Here is a 27,017-nt window from a genome sequence, read left to right on the forward strand (position 1 = left end):
GGTCAGTCGTCGACCCACCCCATTATCGTACCCACATTTCGAGTATTTAAGAAAGGTTTATCTCGCCTGAAAGGTTCCTCATCCCCTCTCCCTCTCTAAACCCAATGGTCACTGACAGCAATTAAAATCGGTTGAAGGTCGCACGTAGTTCATGTCATTGTACACGAATAATTATCTAGGAGTAACGAGCGGGAGAATTCGTCAGTCTCGTTACTCCTCTCAAGAAAGTAACATCGAGTGCAGTGCATATTCTTCCCTGGCAGTGGAATAATCATCAGTTGTCATCAATGGCTCCGAACGCGGGCAATCAATCACCAGACAGCACAACGGAAAATATTTTCGAACCCAACGCATCATTAATTTTCAATGAGCTAGAAAAATCGCCGAGATTTTGGGATGTCAATCAAGATAATTGTCGAGATTCTTGGTGTCGATATCGCAGTTCCGCGCCGGAATACACGAAGAGCATCAAACACTTTATTAATAATGAAAAATTTTGCGAACGTGGTAAAGATGAGGGCATGCAAATTTCGGTTGATGTTTCTCTGGATATCACTGTGTAAGTCATTGTGCGAGAAATCTGTGGTATTTATTTCTGTTTTAAACTGTGTGTTATTCAGTGATTTTATGATTTTTGTTTTTCTACAGATCACTAAATGCCTGTTCTCTTGAGGTTCGCGATGCCAGTTCACAGGAGAATGATTCTACCCTTAAGCCTCCGCCAGTAAAGGTAAATTAATTCATATTTGCAATCTCTAATATTTGGACCAATTCCTTTTTCCTCGATCATGCAATAATTTCCCAATTTAATTAATTTTAGAGAGCAAGAATCGTCAAACCACCTGAGGGTTCCATATCTGACGAGAAACCCACGCCGAAAATCCATCCTTTCAGTTTCCTAGCTCGTGAAGAAGATAATCGTCAAAGAAAAGAGGCTCGTCGAAGCTATTATGAGGTATTTATATTTGCTATTTATAAATGCACGAGAAGAAAATTTTCTCTGCAGAAAAAATATGTATTTCGTTTTCCAGGAAAAATGAATGCTTCGAAATTTAATCTGTCATATTTTTTCAGTTACTGGCGAAGAGAGCAGGCCCACAGCCCTTCAAAGCCAGGCCGATGCCCAACTTTAAGCCTGTCTCCCTAACACCCCCCAAATTTATTGCGAAAAACTCATCACCTCAAGTAAAAGTGGCACAAACTACGACAAAAACAAGTGTAAAAACACCCAGTCTCACACAAAAAACAAGTAAACCTACAGGAGCTTTCACACCACGATCACAATCCATTCCAAACGCAAAATCCAATGTCTTCCGGCCCATTAGTCCACCGAGGTCGAGCCAACCTGCGGGGGGTCTTTCACAAATTTCACGAGAATCTCGGCTTCTCAGGATTCCGGCGAAAAGTGCACGTGCATTACCATCACAAGGATTAAATAAAACTACGGGGAACTCTCCGCAGGTCAAATCCTCGCTCAAACGAAAATTCGGCACACTTACCACTTCTGGTATCATAAAAAGTCCTCCTATCGTGCAGGGTTTAAAGTCCGTGGAAGGGACTCCACGAAGGCATACAATTACAGTCCCCAGATGTCCGCAACTATCCACTGCCATTCGAGCCCAGGAACGTCGTCAATTCGAAGAGATGAGGCAAGAAAAAGAACGTCGCCGAGAAACTGTTCGGAAAATGGAAATCGCAACTAATCGTTATTACGAACAAGAAGCAGTGCGTGAACTACGGAAATCGTTGGTACATAAGCCAGTGCCACTGCCTAACTCGCCCAATGGCTCAGTAATGAAGCGACCAGCTAATCATCCGATGTTGCCTGACTTTATCAAACGTCCTCGATGGTCCTGATTTCTCATGTGATATATGTACATGTGTAGTTGAATTGATAACTACGACAAGCGCACTTTTATCGAAAAAAAAAATTTCGCGTGACCGCGTTTATACATTGACTTTTCAAATGTTAAAATTAATGGATATTCCAATTCAATTTATGGAATTTTGGAAAAGAATATACTATTATCGTACAATGAACTAACACGAAAAAAAGTCTGTATTTTATTTGAATGCGCTCACAATTGTGATGGAAATTTTAAGGGAAATTTTTATATCTGAAATGAATGTAATATTCATGTAGGCTGTATATAAGAGTAAAAAATAAATTTATACTGTACATAAAGTGACTACTCTTTTTCTATTCCTCACTAACTCAAGTACAAAGTCATTATCCTTATTGATTAATCGAGTATCATGAATATATTAATACGTATTGCCCGGTAAAATTGAACGTTCGGACGCATCTCTGTGTCCATAACAAAAGCCACCTTCAGTGATTGTTTACATATTCACTGTCTCTGGCGTAAATTAGTTCGTAGCACGACGTTATCCAATTAAGATGGTATGGCTCAACAATCAGTGAGGTCTCAACGTTTCCGCATTGAACACACCCTAAAACCCGAATTATCACTCGGTTTTTCAATCCACTGCATCGCTGGTTCAGTCAGGCGGAGCGATGAATCAGATTCAAACAAGTACACCAATCAATTTTTCCAAATCAGGGAATAATTCTGAGAGAAGATCATGGCTGAATCACGATGTAACTCAGCAGCTTTATCGTAATACTGTAAATCAATCCAATCGCTATGAGAAAGCGACGTCGCCTTGGGATTCAATTGAGGGACCGAAATTCGTGGATTTCGAAAGGACGCCCGGTGGACCTCGCGATTCATATTTTGGTAAGTCAGATTGGAGTTTGATGATCGATAAGAAAATACATTTTTGGGAATAAAAATTTCGGTTCTGGTGCGTGAATAGACAGGAGGCAATCTGACTGCCAATCGCCCCAGAGGAAGGAGGAGATGGTGTTGCCAATGGATGATGGAACCATGGACGTTCTAAGGTAAATAGTTGAAAAAAAAATTGTTTAATAACTTTAGCGATCATGTCTCTCTGTTCGAAATTATGATACAATCGGTTGAGCTCAATTGATATCTCCATTTTTGAGTTGTGGATTTTTCTGACCAAGTTGAATACACATATTTTATCCCGCTATTCCCAGCTTCAATTAGACCGCTGTTTATTAAATATTCCTTGACTTTACTCAGCTCCTTTAAGTCTTGTTCCATATCGGCCATTGTGGAGACAAATAGTGATGCTGAAGAGGAGACTTTGGTCGCCGATCCACATGCCAATGAGAACGAGGCCTTCCAGGTAAATTAATAATCATTAAAAGCTGCATGTCAGCCTGTGCGGTAGGTAGAGATTATCACTTATTTAGCAAATGAGTCGAGTGTATGCAAAAATATTTTCTGTTTAAATATGCAGTCTTTTGAACCAATGCAAGAGAGTCTCGATGCTTATGAATCCAAAAATGATCGTCGGACGTCCATCGTGAAGCCCTTTAGTTTCGAGCAGCGTGAGAAGGAGAATCAAGAGAGAAGAGAATCTCGTCGAGCATATTACAAGGTTCAATATTATTCTAATGGCATTACTCTAGTGAACATTTGAAAACATTTGAAAGAATGAGTCTTCCAGAATACTTCCAAAAATCTATAAAAAATTTTATCTCCCACCTTTAATATAATGTTTCTCATTCTTGTTGCAGATGTTAAGTGACAGGATGTCTGATCATTCCTTCAAAGCCAGACCAGCACCGAAAATTCATCAGCGGTCGACAGCAGTCATCAATAACTCTGCAAATGAACCAAAACTCCAGGCGACACCGAAAAAAATAATCCGAGTTCCAAGAAAGACAGACGTCAATGGCAATCAAGCAGAAGAGGCTGAACAATCTGAAATGGCAGTCCAGCCTCCAAAGCTGGAGAAACCCAGTGGAAATCCATCTATGCAGAAGGCCAAGAGTGCCACGGCTTTGGTTCAATCTCAGCAGAAAGCGAGAACTGCTAACAATCCATTTGCGGTCCCGTTGAAAACAAAAAGTGCAACTCATTTGCCCCAGCCTCGAGCACTTCCAACTGCAGCCAATCCATCCGTGGGCCAGTCAAAAACTAAATCTGCGACATCTCAGGCCTCTCCGCAGAAAGTTAAACAGACATCCAAATTGTTACCCTTGTATTTAAAAAAAAATACCACTGTTCAGTCTCAACAGGCAGCCAAAGCTTTGATAAACCCATTCTCATCACAAATAAAAATCAAGAATGTATCAAATCCATTTCAGTGGAAGAAATCGACGGATACACTTTCCAATGTTCAGGGAGTGAAAATTGAGAAGGGCGCTGGACATTCCAGCAATGTCCAGGACGGGGAAAAATCAGCACTTCATTCAGTCCAGGTGAACAGCTGCATTTTCCTATAATCCTAGACTATATCAAAGGGAAACCTGGAATTCATCGGTCCATAAGACTAAAAAAGATGGAATCCCTTCGTAGAATTTGTAGAATTTTCAGTTTTCTTAAGCAAAATAATAAATGACTTTCAAAAACTTCAGGAGAAGAAGCAGAAGCCATTCCAAATAACTCTTCCACACCGAAAAATTGGTATTCCAAAAGGGCCCGACTTGATGACTGCCAAACGGGCTCGTGAGCGACAGCAATTCGAGGAGAAAATCAAGGAGAGAGAACGTCAGAGACAGGAGATTAAAAAAATGGTACATCCATCACTTTTACGGGTTGCATACTAATTTGTCATTCAACTCAACTCATTAAATGACGCATTCACAGGAGGCGGCAGCCAGGCAAGCTCGAGAGGAGGAGGAATATGCTCGATTACGGAAGCAGACCCTATTCAAAGCACGACCCGTGCCACAGTTCAAAAATATTCTACCTCCAGCGCAGAAACGTCCGCTCACTGAGCCAATGATGCCTATCTTCGTCAAACGCCGCCGTTGCGCTTGATTCAGATAGCAACAGGAAGATCAGCGAAGAATATTGGTGACAAACAGTTCAGGCAAAGGTAAAATATTCTAGTGTACGTCTTGCGCGTCTGTCTGAGACTAACTACACGAGAGAATCATTTTATCACAACTTTCATTAGCCCATAATATTCTTGAAGTTTTAATTTTCATATTAGTCTTCCGGACGAGACAGTTGTTTACTGTCATGAAATTTTTTTTTCAGTTTATGTCCAATGTTTACATTATCTTTCTAATATAATCGTTTTGCCATAACGTTTTCGAGAATCTAATACCTATTTTCTATCTAAGTCAACTGGTCTTTTATTGCAATTTTCTATTGTAATGAAAACACGTCTCACGTACAAACAATTCCCTCCAGAAGCAAGAAATTTTAAAAGGAGTAAGTACAGCTACCCTTGGGGAGTAAAAAAAAGCGTAAGTATACTAAAAAATTTCAATATTTATTAAGTACAATATTGAAGACAATACAGTCATGGCCATTGGCAATTCCTTAATTTAAGACTATAGACTTGATTCATCGAACATTATGTATTATCAAATTACTTCATGGACATTATTCTTAAAACTATAATTTGTCATTGGGGTGCCTTTAATATTTTTACAAAATTGCAATCACATTCGACAAAAAAATATACATCAGATATAACTAACTGGAATGGATTAATATATTTATCTAGAGGAATCAGGAATCACAAAAATACCACATGGGAGAAAATTAGGGAATCTGAAACTTCTTATTGTCACCATTCGAAGTAGATAAGATCAAATAATTAAGGACAGTTCCTCAACATAATAATACTTCAGTCTGAATAATAATACCGCTATCTCATTAGGCTCTCTGTTGAGTCTAGAAACATTAATTCATCCATTTCATGACATTACAGCCATTTTATCGATATAACATTGCTTATAAATTCACTGAGTATTGTGCGAATATCCCCAGGTCATTATTCTTAACAATTATTTTACGGATCACAGCAGTTAGAGCCTTACGCTAACCATCAACAATTAATATAGCTGTTTACCATCGATAAAATTCCATTATTATACCCCAATCGATAACGATTGACATGCAAGCGCATTGACACAACATAATCCATCCCTATCACAATTACACTTAGTCGACGATTAGCCCTAAAAAAATATTAATTATACAAATTAAGATGATAGGATGATTTCCATTGTCAGAATCATTTCACGAGAGACTGGAAGAAGCTCGCGAAAATTGTCTCAGAGATTTTTTTGTTAAGTTCTCGAGAAGTAGTTGTTTAAAACGAGATTGGGGACAAGAGGAGGCAAATAAGAAGGTGGGACATTAACATGAATAAAACGTCGAATAAATTTCATTTCCTCCTTGCACTCATATTCTCGATCAGGCTGGGTTCCAAACAGAGCAACGGAGAGGAGGGAGATGGTGGCATTGACTCTACCGCATTGATCCTCGTTCCCAGCACTTCCATATCAGTGTAATGCAATTGACAGACTGTACTGGAATTACTCAACGTAGGCTCTGAGAGCATTCCCCGTCCCTTGCCTCTCCGCCAATTCACCTTACACTTCCTATCGATCGCCCTAGTATCATCCTTAGGATTTCCCCTAAAGCATGACAGGATTCTCTGAATGCTGGGGTATCGGAATTGGGCAAAATGTGGCGATGGTCCGATGACAGAGAGCAAAGGACACAGGAAGAATGTTGCATAGACCCAGCTAATTCCCATGACGATAAGCAAAAAAATTCCAATCTGAATATACGCCAGCACTTGAGATGGAAGCATGAGAGCACCAGATGCACCACTGGTAATAGCTGCCATCAGAGTTGGGCCGCTCATTTGTTCAATAGCTCTCTTAACTCGATCGACTCTCTTCTCTGATTCACAAGCTCGATAAGAAACGCTGTAATGCAGAGAGAAATCCACGGCCAATCCAATAGCAGTGGAGACAGCGACACTCTCAAGGACATTCAGCCTCCACCCGAGTAAAACAAGTGCAGCTACGGAGACTAGAATAGCTGCACCAATGGCTATGATGGCATAAAGACTCACGAGAGGATTTAATGTGACTAAGGCCAGCACAACCAGAGCTAAAATCATGGAAACACCCATGGCCCAAAGGGTGCCTTCGTAGAGCGTCCTCTGGAGTTCGTAAAACTCCAACCGGCTCACGAACCAACCGTTCTTCATTCCTGGTGGTGCGGACTCCAGCTGTTTCTGCATCCAGCCCTCGACTTGACTGAAGAACCTGTCCATCTCAGCAAATGACAAACTGTAAGAGTAATTGCTGTCGTATTCCACTATGAGGGCCATTATTTTCGGCAGAGGCATGGGGAGAGTGCTGTTGTCTGCCAGATGCTGAGGGGTGGGTTTCATCGAGTTTTTGTCGTACTTTATCCCTCCTGCCACGGTGCCCCCTCGTTGCCAGAGATAACTCGGGGTTCTGTAGAGATCGGCACTCGCTTCTGCAACGCACTTTCTCAGGACCGATGGAGTATACGGGTACTTGCTCGCCTCGCAACAAGGGGCTTTGGAAATTCCTGTATCTATCACGTCCTCACATCGTCTCGTCATCCAGTTCTTGAAGGATTCAATGAAGCAGTTGGGGAGGAGAGGGCCAAGAGTTTCGTGGTAGAAGGGTTGGGCGCGAAGATTCTGACAAAATTTTTCCAACCAGACTTGGGATTGCTGGTTCGAGATGTCAAACGTATCATCCCAGACGAGTCCTCCTCGGGATGAGGGGTCCAGGTAGTCACCGTCATCCACTGGTTTTATTCCCCAGATGAAGCGCAGGGGAAGCAATCCTGCGCTTTCTCCCATTTCCGATTTTTCGAACAGAAATTTGTGGGCGTATTGCAAGTCGTATTGTTCAAAGGGGTGGGATGCGTCGAAAAGTTGAAAGTTGGGGGTGTCTGGGAGACGAAGCCCCGGGAAATTGAACACCACCATACCTGCAGCCACGGCGATAGCACCGAGGGATGACAGCCAGAGCCAACGTAGTCCTATCACCATGCGGGAGGTGATCGAGCTGAAAGCCACTGAGACTTTCTCCATGGAGATGCGCAAGGGGCGTATTATCTTACGCACTAGGAAGTTCGCAGGAGAGAGGATTACAAACCGACAGTGCTCGGAGATTACCACACTGGCTGGGAGCCAGGTTACCATGAGAAAGAAATTGGCGATTACTGTCATTCCTGAGAACAAACTGAAACAGTTTATGGCCGTTACATTGCTTACAATGGAGGCGAAAAAGGCGACTGCTGTCGTCAGTGACGTGACTAACATCGAGGGAACTGCATGCTTCAGTGTCTCTTGGACTAAACTCGTAAGACCACCGTTTGCCACCTTCTGTTGCTTGTCCTCAGTCCACACTTTACAGTATATGAAAGCATCGTCAGCTCCAATTCCAACTGCGACGACGATAGCCAACAAATTCATGAATGGGAAGAACGTAATCTTCAAAACCAGTGTATATACAGCGTACGATATTCCAAGACTGAATATCACCGCCAATATCGTCGAGACGGTGAGGACCATAGACGCAGTGTATGCCCAAATGCATATCGTGACGAAGGAGAATCCAAAGAGTAGTAAAAATGAATCTGAGACCAATAGTCTATCGAACAGTGTGCTCTTCAGTCCCAAGTCCATGCCGAGGACCTTGAAATTCCCGTACGACAATTCCACAGTGCTAATGTCTTTGTAGAAACCAAGAGTTGCAGAGCTAGCAGCAATAGGCATGAAAATCATCGCCAAATTGAGGCTTGAGTTGGTGTTATTCACTGATACGTGTGGCGGAATGAAGTCAGCATCGAGGAGGTAGTGCAGCAGATGATATGGAGCATTGTGGGCGTAGCACTCGGGTGGCACTTGCTTCTGGCAATTAAAATCCTCAGCGCAATCTGGAGCCAATCGACGATTTCTGTAATAGTAAGCGCATCTCTTGAGGAGCTCCTCAACGTTCGCCAGATCCTTCTCGGTCACTTGCAGACATGTTGTTCGATTCGAGAGGAATGCCACGTAATTGGCTGGTGACCAGCTGCGACAGCACTCTTTGCTATTAGGGCCATTCATAGACCTTCTCTCGCAGAGAGACAAAAATTCGGGATTCGCCCTCAAGGTTGCATCTATGTGACACTGCGCCAGGACGCCTTTGCGAGACCATAAATTAGCTCCTCCGATATCTGAACCAACGATCACTCGGGAATACGCAGAACTGGGAAGATTGCAGAAGAAGGCATCATCGAGATGACGATGTTTTTCGTGTTCAGTGAGTGATTTGTTCTGCTTGAGTTTTATCAATTCGTTCCACTGGTCTTTGTCTTCGTTGTCATCGATGTCTGCGATGGCTGTGGAATTGTTGCCCTTTTTCTTTCCCTTCTTTTTGTTCTTTTTCTTGGGCTTTTTGCGGAGAATGCCGGGGATCGTACGGGTCCGGTTGAAGGATTCGGTTGAATTCTGTTTCAATGCTTGAAAGAGGTAATTATAGTACTCGATGGGATTGTCCGTGAGCTCCCCTCGGGCACCGGTGGCTTTCATCAAATTGTACCAAGCGGTCAGGCGTTGGGCTAGAGGTGTACCTCTCGCTTCGAAACCCTGGATGAATTGACATTTTTTATAATAAACGATGAAAAAATTTACTGAACTTTTTGGTAAGTCGAGGCAGAGTTTAGTGACTGGTTTACTGAAAATGTATTCTATTCAAATATTCTTAGGACAACAGAAGTCTAATAAAATTGTCTATTGAATCCTTTAGATGTTTCTGTAACATATGTTCGTGGATATAGTTGATCCAGCAATTATTGTACTCACCAACTGGGGATCGGAGAAGTCTGGGAATTTATTAGTTGCCAATGGGACGATTAAACATGTTGATGATAGCACAAACACCGCCGCCAGGATGGCATAGGGATGGTGAGCAACAACCCTCGAGAACCACCAAATCTCCATGATTCAATGACCCGTCTTACACGATTATTGAACACCTATGTTTCTATTCATAGCAACAAAGTGCACCCTTGAGGACTAATTATAGAAGCTAACAATGATGATCCACTGATTGCAAAAGAAAACTGACAAATTTGGGTAAACATGGTGACGATGATTTTCATACTGTCAACTGCGCGAAATTGTTGTTTGTTGATTGACAGTCAATAATTTTAGCGGAAATTTGGAGGATGATAAATCACTTTGAGGAAGCTCACATACGAAAAAAACACTGCCGTCCGAATCTTTGATGATTCAGAAGTGTAGGCTAGTTTGTAACATCTAATTTGTAGCGTCAATTTGCAGATATGTCTAGTCGAACTATTATTTATCTAGGGGTAGTCGGAATGGATAAATAAACAAGCAGAACTGCACTAAAACTCCGGGGCTCACATGCCAATGAATCCCTCTACTGGACAAAGCGAAGTTCACCACGATGTACTTAGTCGATGGGGGGTTGCAAATAAATGTTAGTAATGACTCCAGTGGCGAGAGGCGCAACGGTCAATTTTGGCGGCTGGCGGCGACAAAAAGACTCAAACATTGCTTTTCACAAAATGAACTAATTCTCATGTTTGTACTGAGCTCAAACTCTATCGTTAGCTTCTCATTTATTTTTCAATAAATAATGTACGCAGTGGCCTTTGTGGAACCCACACAGGACACTGGCGGCTGCGTGATTATTTGAAATGCGTTTGTTAGGGATAATTTTTTTAAGGAAATAAGGAATGCAGGAATATGATTACCAATAATAAGGCATGTGAAATATTCTGCAGAATTTTCATCTTTTAATACTCCTCAATTCTTAAGAATTAATGAACCTGATACAAATATATTGTGGGCCATAATTCGTTTTGTATTCGAAAAATATCGACGATTTTTGCATTAGTTCCCATGTTTTTGTTTGTTTATCTAGAAATACATTTTTATATCACTTTCCTTGATGCCATGATGCGCCCGATTTACAATGATCAGATACAGTAGTTAAATAACTCTTCATTACTGAAATTTTTATGAATTGTATGGTTTATCATTTTCCTCCCATTTCACAGTTATCACACGTAAAACGAAGTCAAGAGTTCTTCTAGAAGACAAAGATATTGTATAATTATAAGTGAACAATTCTTTTTCTCTTGTAAAATTGACCCTAAGTTGTATTGTTTATTCGATTACTTCAACTATTGTATTAATTTACGAATTCTAGAGATCATTAATTAAAGAAATGCTTATAGAAGATGATTGAAAACTCTTTACAATGAATCCTCTCTTTTGTGTTTTGACGTTCTTTGTTTCCACGTATGTACATATAAAATTACCTTTGAAAAATAAAAAAATAGTTGTTAAATTTGTCTACTAATTATGAACTACCTGATGAGTTAAAATTCACATTGGAAAAATGGTTTTTAATGCGACAATTTTTTTAGTTTATGAATTAAAATTGAGTAAGAATACGCCCTATACAATTTGGCACAAAAGTAGCATTTTCATCTTTGGTATGTTTCCTATTTCCTCACGCCTCTCTCTTTCTACAATGACGACTCTACGCGACTCTAGTACTAAAAATTACAACTATTATCCAACAATTAAGAGACAAATCTATACAGTTTTAGTCGATTGAACTTTGTGTTACGGAAATATATATATGTACAGTAATAATAAACGATTATTGAGTCGTTCATTCTGTAACTCCAGAGAAAAAAATTCCTCCCGATTTATATTTAAACTGCGTTTTACTCTCGAATGTAAAATGACTAGAAATATCATTAACGTTGTTTGCTTATTTCATTTATCACTTATTAGGCATCCTGAAAAAAATTCAATGAGTATTCAATACCTGTCTGAACTTGTTATAGAAGAATATGAGCTAAGCTATAAGTAACAATTTTTTAATAAACTATGATTCTATATATTCTCTAATCGAAGTCATAAAGATGCAGCAGAGAAAACGAATGTATAAAACAAGCGAAAATTAACAGAAATACTATAATTTATATAAAAGAGTATCACACTTGAGTTTGTGCTTCGCAGTTACAGAAATCTAAAAAAAAATTCAATAGTGACACGATAAAATAATTAAAGTCAACGCAAAGCTAAGAATTCGACGAATTTCGTCGATTCTAGAGCAAATTAAAAATATAAATAAATTAAAATTAAAATTTTTTATCTATCATAGATACGGAGATATTCATTGATAATTGACTACTAGTCAAAATAGACTTAAATAATTTTAACATTTCACTACTGAATTAGAAAACGTGAGCGATAAGTTGTCGGCTTTTCACAATTAAAATAATGCGTGTAAAAGGAACATTTTACGAAAAAAAAAATCCTTCTCCAATTTTCTGTACATGAAATGAAGCAAAAAAAAATCTCTGAAATATTCCTCCACCAGTCAATTTTCATGATTCAACAATCCCCATTCAATAGTATCCAGAATGATGATAATACCCAGGCCTTGGTGGATGATAAGGTGCAGGACTAACCGGATAAGCTGGATTGTAGGCAGGTAGGGGAGGAGGTGGTGGAGACATCATTCGTCCCTCAATGGCATCAGGAACAACATGCGGTGTCGTTGAACTTGGCTGTGGACTAGTAAGCACTCTCGAATTAGTACCATGAATATGATGACTTCTCGAGAGGCTCAGATCAACAGAGTGCCTCCCTCCTGGAGTCAAATCAAGACTAACAGCCCTCAGGACATCACTGTGAGGATATGGAGGTGGTGGTGGGGATATCGAATAGCTCCCAGTCCTACTTAAATCGACACTCTGGCGTTCTCCAATGTCATACAGATGATGATGATGATGATGGTACCTACTACTTTGCATCTGAGACCCAAATGTATGGAATCCCCTGGCACTCATGTCGAGTCCCTGGAGCTCTCCATTATTGAGAACTAGTGGCTCGAAGTTTCTCTCTCTATTACCAAATTCGAAATCGAGTGAGTCGTATTTATACGAAGTAGATAAGTCCAACTGAAGAGATTTCTCTTTAACTGATATACTGAGATTCTGGGCAACAGAGTCACCCTCGTCACTCGAGAGGTTCTCTGTGGGGACTTGATGATGATGATGGACCTCTTGATAACGATTTGGAGTTGCTGATGGAGACACCAGATCATTCTGCGTCATGTGAATGTAATTATTCGGTGATGAGCCTCGGGGGAGATCCTCGTGATGGAGATACTGTTCGATATTATGAGTCCTAGTAACACTTATGTAGTCCACTGCTCTGTGGAGGTGATAGTCGGAGTGTGCATGATTGGGGGGAGTATTCCGGCTGTCGGGGGTCGGTGCTGGGGACATCAGATCCTCCTGCTGCTGCATATATGACTCTAGATGACTCTCTGGAGATCGTGGGGGAAGGGGGGAGTGCAGTTGGTTGGACATTGAGTAAAGATTTCCATCTCTATCATTGTCCTCTAGAATGGGACTGGAGACAGCACCGATGTCTCTCTCTGCTGCATCGAGAGCTGCCTCGACTAGTAGACTCGCATTTGTACTCTCGGTTCTTCGATAGACACTCAGACCCAATTCACTGTCGTCCCTGAGAGCTGAAGTCATTGGGAGAGGTGTTGAACGCTCTTCGTCCTTCTTGGGAGGCTCTTCGAACTCGTAAGGATCTGTTGGGGTCACTGACACGGGATGGGGGTGCTCTGGGAGCTTGGCAGTTGGCTGTGGATTGAATTCACCCAGCCATTTTTTACTTCCCTTGCTTTGGAGCCGGGAAGTGCCGTACATGTCAAGATCCTGACGAACTGAGGGTAAAATTACTTCTTGTCTCGGTGATATGGGTATGTCCTGACGGATCGGATGATTCATTGAGCCTTCTGGGTCGATTTCTGAGTGACTTGGAGGACACGATGGCACTGGGGTTTCGGTTTTCACACTGTTCTCGGAACTGACGTCCTCCATTGATAACAAACTACCACTATTCTCCTGGAATTTAAGGAAAAAATTATACGTCATTGGAATATTTCAGAGATGAATGTGTGGATAGTGGTTTCCAGTGGAATTATTTTGTATTGCGCCTTGGGTAATACCTGGGAGTTTCTACGAGTGGATTTCGTACTGTTCTCTTGGGAGGACTCCTCTAAGGGACCGCCGCTATAAGCGTCGAACGTGTATGCTACTGATCTTTCGATTTTCGGCATCATCTCCTCACTCAATCCATGAACTTTCTTGTAGTGGAACTGGAGACATTGTTTGGTAGTGAATGCAGCTTTACAACTATTTTCTTTGCACCTGTCAAGGAGAGAATATTTAACACTCCCTGTTTCCACTATACTAGAAGTAATAAAATGTATTACATGTGCGTGCAAAAAAGAGAGCTTTACGCGACAGTAATACATGTACAATTTTTTTTAACTCATCGTCTACAGAAATTTATGTTCGATTGCATCCTTAAATTCAAGAGGAATAAGAAGTTAGTATCCCAAATACAGGAATAATGCTTACTTGAAAGGTTTAACACCACTGTGCGTCAACATATGAATTTTAAGATTACTCTTGTTCTGAAACATTTTTCCGCATCGATCACAGGTAGCTGCCCCAACGACGTCCTTGTGATGCACCTCCTTCATGTGCCTCTGCAAGGCAGCCCTCGATCCCAATAACTTCAAACACAATTTACATTGAAACTCCCTCAACACCTCTGACATGTCACTGTGCATTCTCTTAATGTGCACTTTTAATTTCTGCGGCTGGCAAAATTTACGGCCACAAAAGTCACACAGTGGCCTAGATCTCTGTGGATTTTGCGAACAGCCGTAGGTCCTATGCATCTCAAGATAATTCAATCGTAGGAAGAACTTCCTACAGTACTGGCATTGATAAGCCCCACGACCAGCGTGAAGTTCAGCCGCATGTTTCATGATATTATCTTTTCCCAATACAGCAGCACCACAGACTTTACAGTGATATTTACGTATAGTTAGACTGTAATTAGTGTCGTGGAATATGCAGCAGTGCAAACGATAGTAAATTGGATGAGTAAAATTGAGATTACAACCGCCGCAGTTTGTTTTATCAGTTTTGTTCTTTCGTGTCCATGCAGATGACTGAGAGTCTGCCCAGTAAGTTAATTCATTTCCTGGTGCAATATTTTGTGTTGTAACGAAGTAGAGTTTGCCGTTTTGATTTATTACAGCGACAGTTCTCTCTTCTTTGGTCTCAGCAGGTCGCATGTAGCGTATCCAGTTGCTCTTCAGAGGATTTGTTGTACTTATATAGGAAGTTTTTCCAGCGTTCTCCACCTCCCAGATGTGACGCATGGAAAAGTCATCAGGAATGTCCATTTCCTTGACTGGTTCACCAATCAATGGCCCCAGTTTTGCGTACATTGGGACTGGATTCTTGGAGAAAATTCCCAGTCCATGCTCGTTACTTGATATTTTCAGCTCCAGGAAATCAGGCAGAGAATCTCTCGAGTAGAGGGGTCGCTCGTCGTCCACGTGGAGACGTTTCTCTTCACTGTGGATTTTTGATTTTGATTTGTACTGATCTGAGTCCTCGTCTGACTCGAATCCATCGTCCGCTAGTTTTCCATAGCCCTCAGACATTGGATTCCCGGAGGCCAGGGCCTTTGACACTTCGGAATTGTGCTTCTGCTTGTTGAACCAGTCACTGGATGATATGGAGTCTGGGATTTCATACACTGTTGAGAACAAAGGACAGGCATCTTGTATATGGCGACTGTTGCAATCCTGGCAGAGTTTTATTTTAATCGCCAGTCTCTGATGATCTGGGCTCCCTTCGATATCCAAGTCTCCTTGAGGGAGAATCCCAATCGAGGGGGATGAGTCATCTGCCTCCTGTTCTCGAGACTCCAAGGGAATCATTCCATCCTGTGGAGCTTTTCTCACGTCATGATTCTTTTTAACTTTGTGCTCTGTATGTTTGTGCTTCCTTTTACGATGCTTGTGGCCAAACTCATCTACATTTGTTTCATTGTTTGAGTCATCTTGGAGTGAATCTGCGTCATGCCTGGGATGCTTCCGTTTTTTCCTCTTCTTGTCGTCAATTTCGACCTCCGACTGCGGCTCCAGTAATTTATTTTGTGATTCTATTCGCTTCTGAGTCGGGGGGAGTGTCTCTTGCTTTGTTATTTCTAATCTTTCGATTTTTAATTCAAACTCCTGGGGAATGTTGGGCTCTGTTGAGTGTCTAACCACTGAACACTTTGCTGAGATACTTCTTAAAGTTCTATCTTCCTGAACACTTGTATTTATATCGATTGAATCGTCGTTACTCTGTGAATTTTGACTAATATTCTCTTTACTATTTACATTGTTGGTTAATACTACGTTATCTATAGTCTCAGTCTTTTGGATGACAGATTCGTCCCTAGTTTCAGGCATCTCCACAGATTTGTTTAGTTTAGGTTCATCGTCAGGTTGTATTGTACTCTCTTTAGATTCATCACCCTCTATCGTATTATCGTTTTGAATTACCAAAGGGTTTTCAGGCTCTAAGCTCTTTGTGTGCTTACGCTTCTTGCGCTTCTCTTTATGGTGCTTTGTTTTACTCCTGTGATGCTTTGTTTTTGTTTTGTGCTGTGCATGCTGCTCATTTGTGCTCTCTGTTGATTCTGCTCGAGGCTTCTCTATTTTTTTGTTCAGGGATTTTTCGTCTTTTTGAGATTCTTGGGTCTGCTTTCTAGAGCTTCTACGAAGTGGCTCTTGAGGCTCTACTTCTATCACATTGCCAGTTTTTTCTTTCTCCTGGACATTGCCATTCGTCTCCCAGTTTTTTTCTGGAGATTTTTCATCTTTTCTGAAATTGGAGCGTAAGTATATGGAACCGGAAAGTTACGAAAAATCTGAGTACCTCAGGATATACGGAAAAAACTTAAATGATTAATGAAACATCACATCATTGGCAATTTAATGAATGTTCACATTCTCTCCCCAATATCCTATGGTCCCAGATCGTTCCTCGTTAGCATAATTAAAATCGTTTTTAAATTCTTTTCTTGAAATTCTTGACAACCACCACTAGCTCAGGGTTGGTATTTTAAGCAAGTATGGCCGACAAATGACAGTACAAAGGAACCTCCAATGACAGTAACCCCCGGGGGGTGGAAGGACTCAATCCCATTAAACTAAATTCAAGGAAAGAACTCGACAATAAACAGACAGTAAAAAATTTATAAATTACCTGATTGTTTCGGCAAGATCGAGGAGATGGACCACCAAATCATCATCACTAACAAATCCCATTCGTTTTTTCAACGATAACCATCTTTTAGCATTTTTAACGCCAATACGTACACTCTGTGTATGCTTGACGCCACTGTGATTGCAATCTTTGTCATCAATATGCTGTCTCCTCGTTGTCCCTGAATCCTTCACATGCCTGTTACTTTTTTTCGGCATAACTTTACATTTTAATATTCTCCCCACAGATCCAGTTTCTTTTGTCGTTACGTTATATCGTTAATATATTAAACATTAGACGTGAAAAATTATTAATAGTATTCATGAAGCAATTTACCCACAGGATATAATCCTATCCTCTTTATGCGCTCGTGTGCGCGTGCACCCCATACCACAAATAGATACAAACACTAACACCCACTTCGCCCTCGTTCAACTACCCCTTCCAGGTGTTGTATGTTATCGATCGAATCTGATGACATTGTTCCCCGTAATTCCCACCCCCAATTGATCCCAAACATTGTCACTACACCGTCGTCCGATTATTACATTTCTTTTGTAAACTACATATAAATTATCACTAGGATTTGTCACAAATTGAATTTGTTATCCTTTACCCCTTTGCGAAGCAAATAAAAGCGTTTTCGATTCAATCTGTTCACAAACTTCGACTATTTTTTATGTCAGTTCATGAGAACTACAGGTAAACACCTGTTTGCATGAAAAATTTTTATTTCGCCATTTTGCGGCAGCACCATCGGCGTCACGGATGGGAGGAAGTGGCGGGCAGTACGAAAAGCGAGGGAATAAGTGGGTTCGAAAATTTGTGGAGCTAGTCGCGGATGAATAGATTCGGATGAGGTGGTTCAACAGGGCTCGGTATTATGAGTAGATTATTGATTATTGAACAACAGAATCAAATCATTAGTATAAAGACTTTCACAACCAATGGGCGTATGTCTAAACAATTATTCGCAAAACTTATTTTTATTATTGTTTAGAAAAAATGATATATTCTTCATTATTCAAAGGTCATTGGATTTATCTTGTCAGGTCCGCCAGAATCTGGCGACCCCGTTATCAGTGATTGTGGTTAATCTCCGAGGAAGGGATGGATTCCGTAACAATCGTTATGATTGCTTGAAGCACGCTCAGCCTTTCTATTCTTTCTACTCTCCTGCTATGTTCCAATATCTAAAATCGGGTGATACGCCATGGAAGGCCCATGCACACAAATTCCTCTGTCAGTGAAATTGAAAAGTGAGAATGTTATCAGGGGGGAGCAGCACGCAAGTGACAGGCTATCGTGCACTAACGTCTTGGAGATTACGACACGAGGAAGAAGGGAGACTCAAATGCTCTGGTTATTTATTATTTCTGCCTCGTGATCAGTGAAATCAGTGTAAGCGCTGAGCTGTTGAGAAGCAGTCACTCGACTTTCTTAAAGAAATTATCTTTTTAACTATGCGGGTGGTGGTGATTGGTGCTGGGAGCTCTGGGCTCGCTGCTCTGAGGCATTGTGCTGAGGATCTGAAGAGATCGAGGGAGAATGGAAAACTTGGAGATGACAGGGTCACTGATGTTGTTTGCTATGAGAGATGCGACAAAATTGGAGGCACATGGGTTTATACGGAGGAGACAGGTGTTGATAAGTATGGGCTGCCCATTCATTCCAGCATGTATAACAGTCTGAGGTAATTATGGCTGCTTCCAATTTTTTAATGTTTTAGAGGTATTACTTATTTTCTTTATTCCCTTTGATACTTTTTGCGTAGAACTAATTTGCCTAAAGAAGTTATGGGGTATCCTGACTTCCAATATGACTTAGAAAACAGTAAAAGTTATCTGACGCGTACAGAGATCCTGGAATTCTTGGAGCGATACTGCGATCACTTCAAAGTCCGTCAATACATACAGGCAAGTATTTTTCATTAAAAAATATGGATAACTATTAATTGAGGTAAGTATCGAATTAATAACTGGGGCATTTCCGCAGTTTCTCCATAATGTGGAGTTAGTGGAGCCCACTGTCGATGAGAAGGAAAATAAATGGAAGGTGACAGTCAAGAGTCTCAAAGATGGATCGACGAGGACAGAATATTTTGATACAGTTATGGTCTGCAATGGCCATTATTTCCAACCGCATTTACCAGTGATTGAAGGCCGCGAACAATTCAAGGGCAAACAGTTGCACAGCCATGATTATCGAATTCCGGAGATTTTTGCAGATAAAACTGTCGTGGTTGTAGGTGCAGGACCTTCAGGTGCGAAAAAATTGCAACAACCATATTTTTCACAATATAATGGTTCGATCAATGATTAAAAAAGATTTTTTCACTCCCAAACGCCCAACACATGCCTTCTCCCTATTTTGCCTCAGGTTGTTATTTTATTTGCATAAAAATATTGAAAACAAAAACGAGTGTGCTAAAACTAACTAGATTTTCTGATTGTTGCAATCAATTTTGTGATATCAGGAATGGACCTAGCCCTGGAGATATCAAAGAAGGCACGAAAAGTTATTCTGAGTCACCATAATCCCACCCCCATTGCCACCGTCTTTCCAGGAAACGTATATCAGCTTCCTGATATTAAACAACTCTTCGAAAAAGAAGTTGAATTCACGAACAATACTCGAGAAGAAGTTGATGTTATTTTTTACTGCACTGGTGAGTGGAAAATATGATTTTTGACTGCATTCAGGGAGTTTGATGCATTATCTATTGCATCTGGCTATTTCTATGATGCTTACAGGGTACAAGTACAGTTTTCCATTCCTGTCGCCGCGATGTGGTGTCAGGGTCGATGATAATATGGTGACACCGCTTTGGAAGCACTTGATATCGACAGAGCACCCGACATTGGCTCTCATTGGCCTACCGTTTTATGTCTGTGCATTTAGTATGTTCGACTTACAAGTAAGTGGTTTAATTAATAAACGCAGTGGGGAAAGGTTTTGATTTCCGGCAACTTGTACTTGAATTTGTTTTATACTTCGATGGCATAATTTCCACCGAACCATTTCTCACAAAGATCTCTTTCAAGGTGAGATTTGTACTGAAGTATTGGACGGGAGAAAAAGCCTTTCCAAGCAAAGAAGTAATGGTTGCTGAGGAGACTCAAGAACTCGAAAAAAAGAAAAAACAGGGCCTGCGGAAACGTCATTTCCATATGATGGGGCCTGAGCAAGGGCCTTATTACGACGATCTAGCTAACACTGCTGGACTCATTCCCCTGCCCCCTGTTCTCACGAAACTCCACAACGAGAGTAGTATGCGGTTCATGGATGATCTAGTGCACTATCGAGAGGATCGATATAAAATATTAGATGACTTCAACTTTGTCCAATTGTAATTGCCATGTGAATCGGAAGATTAATCCAGTTGATCAATAAACCGCAATTATATCTACATATATGTATGACTCTGATTTCACGTTTGTTTGTATACGGCGTATTATAAAGGATTATACTATTGTCCCATCCAATGATTTGTCACCCAAATTTACTTTTAGTTTGCGCCGCGCTGTTGAGGAATGTACATGAGAGCGATGAGCTCTCGAAAAATAATAGTGAGCGTAATTTTTCTTGTGAAAGTTAAGGACTAAAATTCATATTCTAATTTTCTCCACATTTTTTTGCAGATTTTCTTCTTCGTAATAATAAATTCAGTAGTGTTGGGCTCCAGTGAAGTCCTACCGTGCCAACAAATTGTGCAATATATCGATGGAAAATTACGTAACAGTAAATTAGAGATTGCGAAAGCGTTTTTGCACGATCCAGACTCAGGTGAGAATGCCTGTTACCATTATGAGGCCACGAAATTTCAAGTTATGTTTAAAGTGCCCTGACCGGCTGCACAATTCGGGATTCGTCCGCGATTTTTTAATTTAGTCTTTCCGAAGGTCCTCGAATTTGTGGCAGTACCTTTCCCTTTTTCCGTTTCAGTTACAACTGTTAAATATCACATAGAATGGAAGAGTTTAGGGACTCGAGACATAGACTCCCATGCCCTGACTACCAGTCTCTCAGGCCAAATGTTTGTCCTGACGGACAGTGATCAACTTATATCAATGGGTGTCAACTTGAATCACCCTAAAGTACCCAATACCAGTGACCTTCACGAGGTATCCAGCCTCCGCTCTGGAGCCCAAATGAAATTCATAAAAAGCATCGTCTGGAAGGAAACAACTTATCTCTTAATCTGTTACGATGCAGACTTCTGTAACATATACACTAATACAGAAGCCCTAGAATTCCAACCGCAGCAGAGGACACGACACGAAATGAGTACCCCCGTCGACGCTAATTTCTTTATCGAAAACGACCAATTATATCTGGTGATTGCTACCAATCTCAAGGCCTACCCATCCTCCTCAGTAGTGTACCGCTGGACAGGGACATACATGGACGTAATCGCCAAGGTCTCCCTGAAGTCTGTTATATCTGTCGTCACCTTCGGTCACAAAAATTCAAGGGTTATTGTCTTCAGCCAAAGGGACGAACAGTCATCAATGGGCTCTCAAATTTACAAATTAATCATCGATGAATCGAATGGCCAGGGGGTCCTAGAGGTCACTCAGTTTCTCCCCACAAAGCAACCTGTCGCACTGCGTCTCTACCGCAACAACGGTTGCACCTTTCTTCTCGTGGTGAACGAAGCCGAACCGAGTCAGGTCTTCTGGTGGGCTAGTACAGAGTTTCTCCCTTGGATGCAAGTGGAAGACATCCAGGGAAACAGTCTCCTCAATTCGGTTCAAATGGGGAACAATACCTTTTTCTTTGTAGCTCAGGGGAACTTCTTGAGTTTATACAAAGCCAAAAGTATGCAATATGAACGGTTGGACGTGCGGCAGTTTCCGGATGTCATTAGGATCATTGACATAGGCGTGAGGAGCGATGAAAATGTTATTTACGTCACGCTAATATCTGAAATAGGCCTGGGTCGCTACAGAGTTGAGCCTCTGCAGTATTTGATGAATGAAATGAAGAAAGGAGATCCTCGGAAGATTCCCGTTGAAGATAACTCGGATGCTACTGAGACTTGCCTAAATAAACTGGGGAAAAAATTGGCTGAGAGGATGGAAGATGTGGAGGAGAGCAGAGCCACGTGGAAGTCCCTTTATTCAGCTTCTGAAAATGTTGTAATTGCCACGCTTGAAGCCGATGTTATCCTGAGATCATTGGAAGGATCTACAACCATAGACAATTTGGAAATTCTCAGCAACACGAGCGAGGAAATTATTTCCCCCAAAGAGTTACCGATTTTGTTCGAAAATTTAGAATCTGAATTATTACAAACGTTGAATAAGTCTCAAAACTTGATCACGATCGACGAAAGTACGAAGACATTAGTTCTTCCGTCCTTAACTATCACAAATGAGGCAGTTTTTGGGGACCTAGACACACCTGTGCTACAGACGAATCGGATTAATGGTGAAGGACCTAATGAACACTTTCACAATGACAGCGATCAACAGTTCAAGGAAACCTTGAGAGGGAATAATCTGACTATCCACAACCTGGAAGTGGATTCCTTGTGTGGAATTCCTAAGAAATTCTGGCTCTTGAAGAACGACTCCAAGATGATACCCCTGAGACCCCTCGTCGCCCCAGCCGACCTGCAGATTCAAGTGGCTATAAAAAACGATACGGTTTTCATAAGTTCTGATATTTTTCTGCCAAATGTTCACACTGTTTTCTTGAACTCAGTGAATGTAACGCACTATCTGAACAATTTGTTCAGACCGGAGGAAAATCAGGTAATCAGGACTAATGTAATTTTCGAGAATTTAATTGTTGACAAATTGAACCTTCGGACGTTCAAGGGAATGCCAATGAAACAATTATTGACAATTATCACAGATCAAGAACTGGATGACCCTGTGTACATTGAAATGCTGGACGTTCAACACATTTACGTGAATAAAATCAATGGGATTAAGCCGACGGAGGCGGCCAAACTCCTCGAGGAAAATGTTATCAGGGGTAAAGTCACAGTGAATAACTTGAAGATCACGGACGAGTTGATTGTCGACGAAAAAAGCGATTTATTCAAGAAACCCGAGCAGGTGCAGGTGTATAAGGACGTAACAATTATTGGAAGTGTCTCGGTGGGACGACTGCAATTGGACAATCGAGCGAATATTCAGCTTAGGGATTTAAAGTTTCGGGGTAGTGATGTGGACACCCTGATGGACACATATTGGACGAAATCTACTAATCAAACGATCAATGCTCCAATGACAACTTTTGAGAACGGCTTAACACTTGATGAGTTGAATGCAGAGTACTTGAATGGCATCCGAAAGAGTGAATATCTCTACACAACAGATAAAAATATACCACGAGAGTTCGGTGCCCTTCATTTCAATGATTTTGTTGTGAATGGCCGGATTGTCAGGGAGAATGAGACTAGAGATTTCGTGGAAATCACTGACGATACTTTGGTGTTCAATGAGAGAGTGGTCTTTAAGGAGTTAGTTACTTCGAACATCATCACTACGCGGTACAACGGAATTCCCATTCATGAAGTGATGAACGACAGTAGAAATCCCAACGACGCTATTCATGCTTCCCTACCAGATAACTTCGGACTGTATAAAGTAATTATAAATGATCATCTCAAGGTTACTGATCTTCACTTTAAAATGCTGAATGACCGAAATGTTTCGACCTTGCTCTTCCTTGATCAAAATAATAAAGTGGAAACTGTAAAAACAAGCAAGCTGAGAGTGACCGAATTTCGCACAGCTTCTCCTGGAGCTAAGGTCACACGAGCTGCGGGTGAATTACTTCCTTCGACTAGAATGAATGTAATGGTCCAAGGACACCTGATTGTCGAGGAGAATTTACAAATTGAGTCATCGATAAATGACCAGAATGTAGAGGATTATTTAGACCACTTATCTAAATCAGATATTGAAGTTCATGATCCATATCTCGTTTTGGAAGAAGTCAATGTTTATGAAGACGTCACAATCCGGTCCCTCCACAACATCGACTTTGATAAATTCGTGGAGAATATTTTTTCGAGGAGTAGGGATCAAACTCTCGTAGGATCTAAGACGTTTCAGCGAGTGATTGTCAACAAGATTGATGCAGATGTAATTAACGATAATAAAATCGAGGGAATGTATTTTGTCAATGATTCTTTGCATTTCGAAGGCGACGTCACCTTTACAACTCTTATTGCGAAGGTAGATGCACCGAAACTTAATACAATCGATATAAAATGGATTCAAAAAGATCTGTCCTACATATTGTCCAAGAATATCACTCGCATGACTTTGACTGGAGCTGTCTCTTGGGGAAAGTCTACATCCCAAAGGGTCCTTTCACATATAATTGACAATGCTGTCAAGCCTAATAATTACGAAATCATCGAAAGTCCCGTCGACTTATCAGCGGTTGAATCCGTAGAAATTTTATCGCTCTACACGGATCAACCTTTTTTCTCGAAGATTCAGGAAATCATAAACGACGCTGTAATCGCAAACAATAATTCAATCATTGAATTCAGTGGAGTAAAAACCTTCTTGAATAACGTAGAAGTTACAGAGCTTATCGTTGACATCCTGGAGATAGATCGACTGGAGACGACGACAGTTAGAGATCTGAATGCCTCAATATTCAGAAGGTTCGATGACACCAAAATGATCGATGGAACTTGTACCTTCAGCGATGAAATACGTATAGTCCACTTAGAGACTTCACAGCTGGGCCCCGGGATGCCCAATATTTCATCTCTCTTCGTCACATCCGAAGACAAAGATATCTATTTACCCAGTGGAAGTCACTTCAAGAACTTGGTAATCAAAGGCGCTGCAGAAGTCGTCTCTCTGGATGGCGTGGACTTTGATGTATTTATGAAGGAACGAGTAACGATAACTGGAAATCACGTTATTTCATCGAATGTCCGGTTTAACGGGCACATTCAGGTCCTGGAAAACGTCGAAGTTGAGACGGAAGTCAATGGAGTTAATGTCCGTGACATTGTCCTGAGAGATTCAACAGAGCCGCCGATCATCGGAGGTACAAAGACTTTTGAGAAGGATTTAGTCGTCGAGATGGACGTTATAGCTCCATTCTTCAATGGAGTGAACATCACCGAGGCTTATGAGAACGGCCTCTTAAACGACGAGTCTGCAGTCATCAGGGGAAACATCATCTTCGAAGGGACCACCGACTTATCGCAAAACATAATGATTTCGGGTGGAATTAACGGAATGCAGTTGAGCTCAGTTGCACAGAATTTTGACAACGATGCAAATCAGTTCTTAAGGACGACGGAGAGTAAGATCAGGGCAATAGATGATTTGATCACAAACTCGACCAAAATTGTCACCGCAGGACACCTTTCACATTTGTTTTATTACTTGGAACTTCAACAGCAGTTTGAAACACCTCACATTCACAGTGTCAACAGAGTTATTCCCACTGTAATTGACAATATAACGCGACTTAATGTTTATGCGCTGCAATCTGGAGATCATTGTCCAAGATTGCCCGAGGGTTGTCCCTGCAGAACTCAATACCTCATCGAACTATCGGAAAACCAATTTGTAATGAGGAAAGAGGAAGGCTCGTGGACCGTCTTCAACTTCCCGGAGACTAATAATCTGTTCACTATTAGTGTCATCACAAGTACAATCTCCAGTTCTTCTGAATGTCGAAGGATTGAGAGGAGTGACGAGTTCACGGCAATTAATTGGATGGCACGAAATAATTCCAGTGTCTTAGGGAATTTCTCTCATTATCCTGATAAAATTCCAGGATACCTCAGCGATACGCAGGTCTTTGTTCACGGGGAGGCTGCATACATAGTCCTGGCTATGTCTTATGATGTAGAAAAAAATACACACGAGGTTAATTCGTTGATTTATCGCCTGGACTTGAGGAAAAATCATTTGAGTCTGGTGTTGAAGGTTCCTATGGTGGGTGCAACTGCTATTGAGGTGTTGAATATCGCTGGAAAGGGCTCTCATATATTAATCGCTGCTGGACAGCCGAAAAATCCCCAGGAAACGACAAAATCGTTTCTCTATAGGATCAAACCGAGGGAGTATGAGTTTGAGTTGCTCAGAAGTTTTTACACTGGTGGAACGAGAAGAGTTGAGAGTCTAACCCATCGACACGACGATTTTCTGATCATGGATGATGTTCGGACAAACGCTATTAATATCTACAAGTATAGAGAGAGCTTCGATAATTTCTATCTTTATCAGAGTCTCCATTTCGACTGTGCGATTAGGGATATTGAGATTTATTATCCTGGAACATTCAGGTGGGGTGATGCTTATGTATTAATTACTACTGAGGACGACAGGTTCTTCTTGTATCAGTATATGATGGTTGGGAAATTCGAGAGGAGGATGAGTAAATGGGTACATGGGATCCTGTCTGTGACTCCTTTTCATTTACCCGAGGCGCAGTATCTCCTGGTGACTACGCGTGATAACAGTACTGTTTACAGGTGTATTACACAGGAATCTCATTGAAATTCAATCGACTACGTTGGAAAGCGCAGAAGACTTTCCATTAAATTATGTCATACGTCAAAATTAAGGCTTTAATTTTTTCAAGAATAATGTTGTATATTTACGTGTGTTGTACGTTATTTCGAAGAAACTATTTGTGTTAAAATGAACTATAGGTATCACTAACGAGAAAGGAAAGGAGAATGCCAATCCTTTTCAATTCGATGTATTGTAAACCCCATTGAGGTTGCTTAGGAAGCAACATTATTGAAATGTTTATGTTTTTGAATTTTGTCATCTATTTTTGTTATATGTTTTCGTGAAATGAAATGCAATAATATTCATGTTACTCACTTGATGTTCCACCGGTTCTTCTTTGTCAAATTACTTCTTCAATCTTTGATGGTCCAGACCTCCCAATCCTCTTTGAACCTCACCACGAAGAACTGTCGATACATTGTCCTGAAAGTTTCCTTTCTTGCCCTCTAATAAATGTTATCCAGATACCGGTAGAATAATAAGGGGACGC

General features: G+C 41.0%; 6 protein-coding genes across 6 annotated transcripts; 4 read left to right on the forward strand and 2 right to left on the reverse strand.

Moving 5' to 3' along the window:
- The first annotated feature begins 109 nt into the window (after positions 1 to 109).
- On the forward strand, positions 110 to 2,041 carry LOC135164848 (uncharacterized). The gene is made up of 4 exons (XM_064125559.1): positions 110 to 559; positions 649 to 730; positions 821 to 955; positions 1,075 to 2,041. Exons 1-4 carry the CDS (start codon positions 288 to 290, stop codon positions 1,855 to 1,857), a joined length of 1,272 nt encoding a protein of 423 aa, XP_063981629.1. The 5' UTR covers positions 110 to 287; the 3' UTR covers positions 1,858 to 2,041.
- A 334-nt stretch (positions 2,042 to 2,375) lies between these two features.
- Positions 2,376 to 5,143, forward strand: LOC135164568 (targeting protein for Xklp2-like). The gene is made up of 7 exons (XM_064125036.1): positions 2,376 to 2,741; positions 2,821 to 2,905; positions 3,111 to 3,216; positions 3,331 to 3,471; positions 3,611 to 4,297; positions 4,454 to 4,612; positions 4,686 to 5,143. The coding sequence occupies exons 1-7, from the start codon at positions 2,519 to 2,521 to the stop codon at positions 4,857 to 4,859; spliced, it is 1,575 nt and encodes a 524-aa protein (XP_063981106.1). The 5' UTR covers positions 2,376 to 2,518; the 3' UTR covers positions 4,860 to 5,143.
- Positions 5,144 to 5,298: 155 nt separating this feature from the next.
- On the reverse strand, positions 5,299 to 10,275 carry LOC135164566 (protein dispatched). Its single transcript, XM_064125033.1, has 2 exons — positions 9,682 to 10,275; positions 5,299 to 9,465 (listed from the first exon to the last, which is right to left on the reverse strand). Exons 1-2 carry the CDS (start codon positions 9,817 to 9,819, stop codon positions 6,223 to 6,225), a joined length of 3,381 nt encoding a protein of 1,126 aa, XP_063981103.1. The 5' UTR covers positions 9,820 to 10,275; the 3' UTR covers positions 5,299 to 6,222.
- A 346-nt stretch (positions 10,276 to 10,621) lies between these two features.
- LOC135164565 (uncharacterized) lies at positions 10,622 to 17,911 on the reverse strand. The gene is made up of 4 exons (XM_064125032.1): positions 17,013 to 17,911; positions 14,313 to 16,628; positions 13,898 to 14,099; positions 10,622 to 13,793 (listed from the first exon to the last, which is right to left on the reverse strand). Exons 1-4 carry the CDS (start codon positions 17,228 to 17,230, stop codon positions 12,276 to 12,278), a joined length of 4,254 nt encoding a protein of 1,417 aa, XP_063981102.1. The 5' UTR covers positions 17,231 to 17,911; the 3' UTR covers positions 10,622 to 12,275.
- A 199-nt stretch (positions 17,912 to 18,110) lies between these two features.
- On the forward strand, positions 18,111 to 20,421 carry LOC135164569 (uncharacterized). The gene is made up of 6 exons (XM_064125037.1): positions 18,111 to 18,705; positions 18,787 to 18,928; positions 19,008 to 19,275; positions 19,489 to 19,680; positions 19,766 to 19,929; positions 20,057 to 20,421. The coding sequence occupies exons 1-6, from the start codon at positions 18,476 to 18,478 to the stop codon at positions 20,363 to 20,365; spliced, it is 1,305 nt and encodes a 434-aa protein (XP_063981107.1). The 5' UTR covers positions 18,111 to 18,475; the 3' UTR covers positions 20,366 to 20,421.
- Positions 20,375 to 26,846, forward strand: LOC135164564 (uncharacterized). Its single transcript, XM_064125031.1, has 4 exons — positions 20,375 to 20,428; positions 20,525 to 20,581; positions 20,654 to 20,798; positions 20,958 to 26,846. The coding sequence occupies exons 2-4, from the start codon at positions 20,546 to 20,548 to the stop codon at positions 26,507 to 26,509; spliced, it is 5,733 nt and encodes a 1,910-aa protein (XP_063981101.1). The 5' UTR covers positions 20,375 to 20,428; positions 20,525 to 20,545; the 3' UTR covers positions 26,510 to 26,846.
- Positions 26,847 to 27,017: the final 171 nt, after the last annotated feature.

The sequence above is a fragment of the Diachasmimorpha longicaudata genome, chromosome 7, assembly GCF_034640455.1.
Source record: "Diachasmimorpha longicaudata isolate KC_UGA_2023 chromosome 7, iyDiaLong2, whole genome shotgun sequence".
Lineage (NCBI taxonomy): Eukaryota > Metazoa > Arthropoda > Insecta > Hymenoptera > Braconidae > Diachasmimorpha > Diachasmimorpha longicaudata.

Bases quoted from the DNA above. Each gene is read 5' to 3' on its own strand.
- LOC135164564 (XM_064125031.1), top strand. From the start codon at position 20,546: ATGTACATGAGAGCGATGAGCTCTCGAAAAATAATA. The intron at 20,582-20,653 runs GTGAGCGTAATT...ATTTTTTTGCAG, and splicing joins TGAGCTCTCGAAAAATAATA to ATTTTCTTCTTCGTAATAAT. The intron at 20,799-20,957 runs GTGAGAATGCCT...TTTCCGTTTCAG, and splicing joins TTTGCACGATCCAGACTCAG to TTACAACTGTTAAATATCAC.
- LOC135164565 (XM_064125032.1), bottom strand. From the start codon at position 17,230: ATGCCGAAAAAAAGTAACAGGCATGTGAAGGATTCAGGGACAACGAGG. The intron at 16,629-17,012 runs GTAATTTATAAA...CTCCAATTTCAG, and splicing joins GATCTTGCCGAAACAATCAG to AAAAGATGAAAAATCTCCAG. The intron at 13,794-13,897 runs GTATTACCCAAG...CTTAAATTCCAG, and splicing joins CCACTCGTAGAAACTCCCAG to GAGAATAGTGGTAGTTTGTT.
- LOC135164848 (XM_064125559.1), top strand. From the start codon at position 288: ATGGCTCCGAACGCGGGCAATCAATCACCAGACAGCACAACGGAAAAT. The intron at 560-648 runs GTAAGTCATTGT...GTTTTTCTACAG, and splicing joins GTTTCTCTGGATATCACTGT to ATCACTAAATGCCTGTTCTC. The intron at 956-1,074 runs GTATTTATATTT...ATATTTTTTCAG, and splicing joins CTCGTCGAAGCTATTATGAG to TTACTGGCGAAGAGAGCAGG.
- LOC135164568 (XM_064125036.1), top strand. From the start codon at position 2,519: ATGAATCAGATTCAAACAAGTACACCAATCAATTTTTCCAAATCAGGG. The intron at 2,906-3,110 runs GTAAATAGTTGA...GACTTTACTCAG, and splicing joins GGAACCATGGACGTTCTAAG to CTCCTTTAAGTCTTGTTCCA. The intron at 4,298-4,453 runs GTGAACAGCTGC...CAAAAACTTCAG, and splicing joins CAGCACTTCATTCAGTCCAG to GAGAAGAAGCAGAAGCCATT.
- LOC135164569 (XM_064125037.1), top strand. From the start codon at position 18,476: ATGCGGGTGGTGGTGATTGGTGCTGGGAGCTCTGGGCTCGCTGCTCTG. The intron at 19,276-19,488 runs GTGCGAAAAAAT...TTGTGATATCAG, and splicing joins TGTAGGTGCAGGACCTTCAG to GAATGGACCTAGCCCTGGAG. The intron at 19,930-20,056 runs GTAAGTGGTTTA...ATCTCTTTCAAG, and splicing joins TTAGTATGTTCGACTTACAA to GTGAGATTTGTACTGAAGTA.
- LOC135164566 (XM_064125033.1), bottom strand. From the start codon at position 9,819: ATGGAGATTTGGTGGTTCTCGAGGGTTGTTGCTCACCATCCCTATGCC. The intron at 9,466-9,681 runs GTGAGTACAATA...CAATTCATCCAG, and splicing joins ACTTCTCCGATCCCCAGTTG to GGTTTCGAAGCGAGAGGTAC.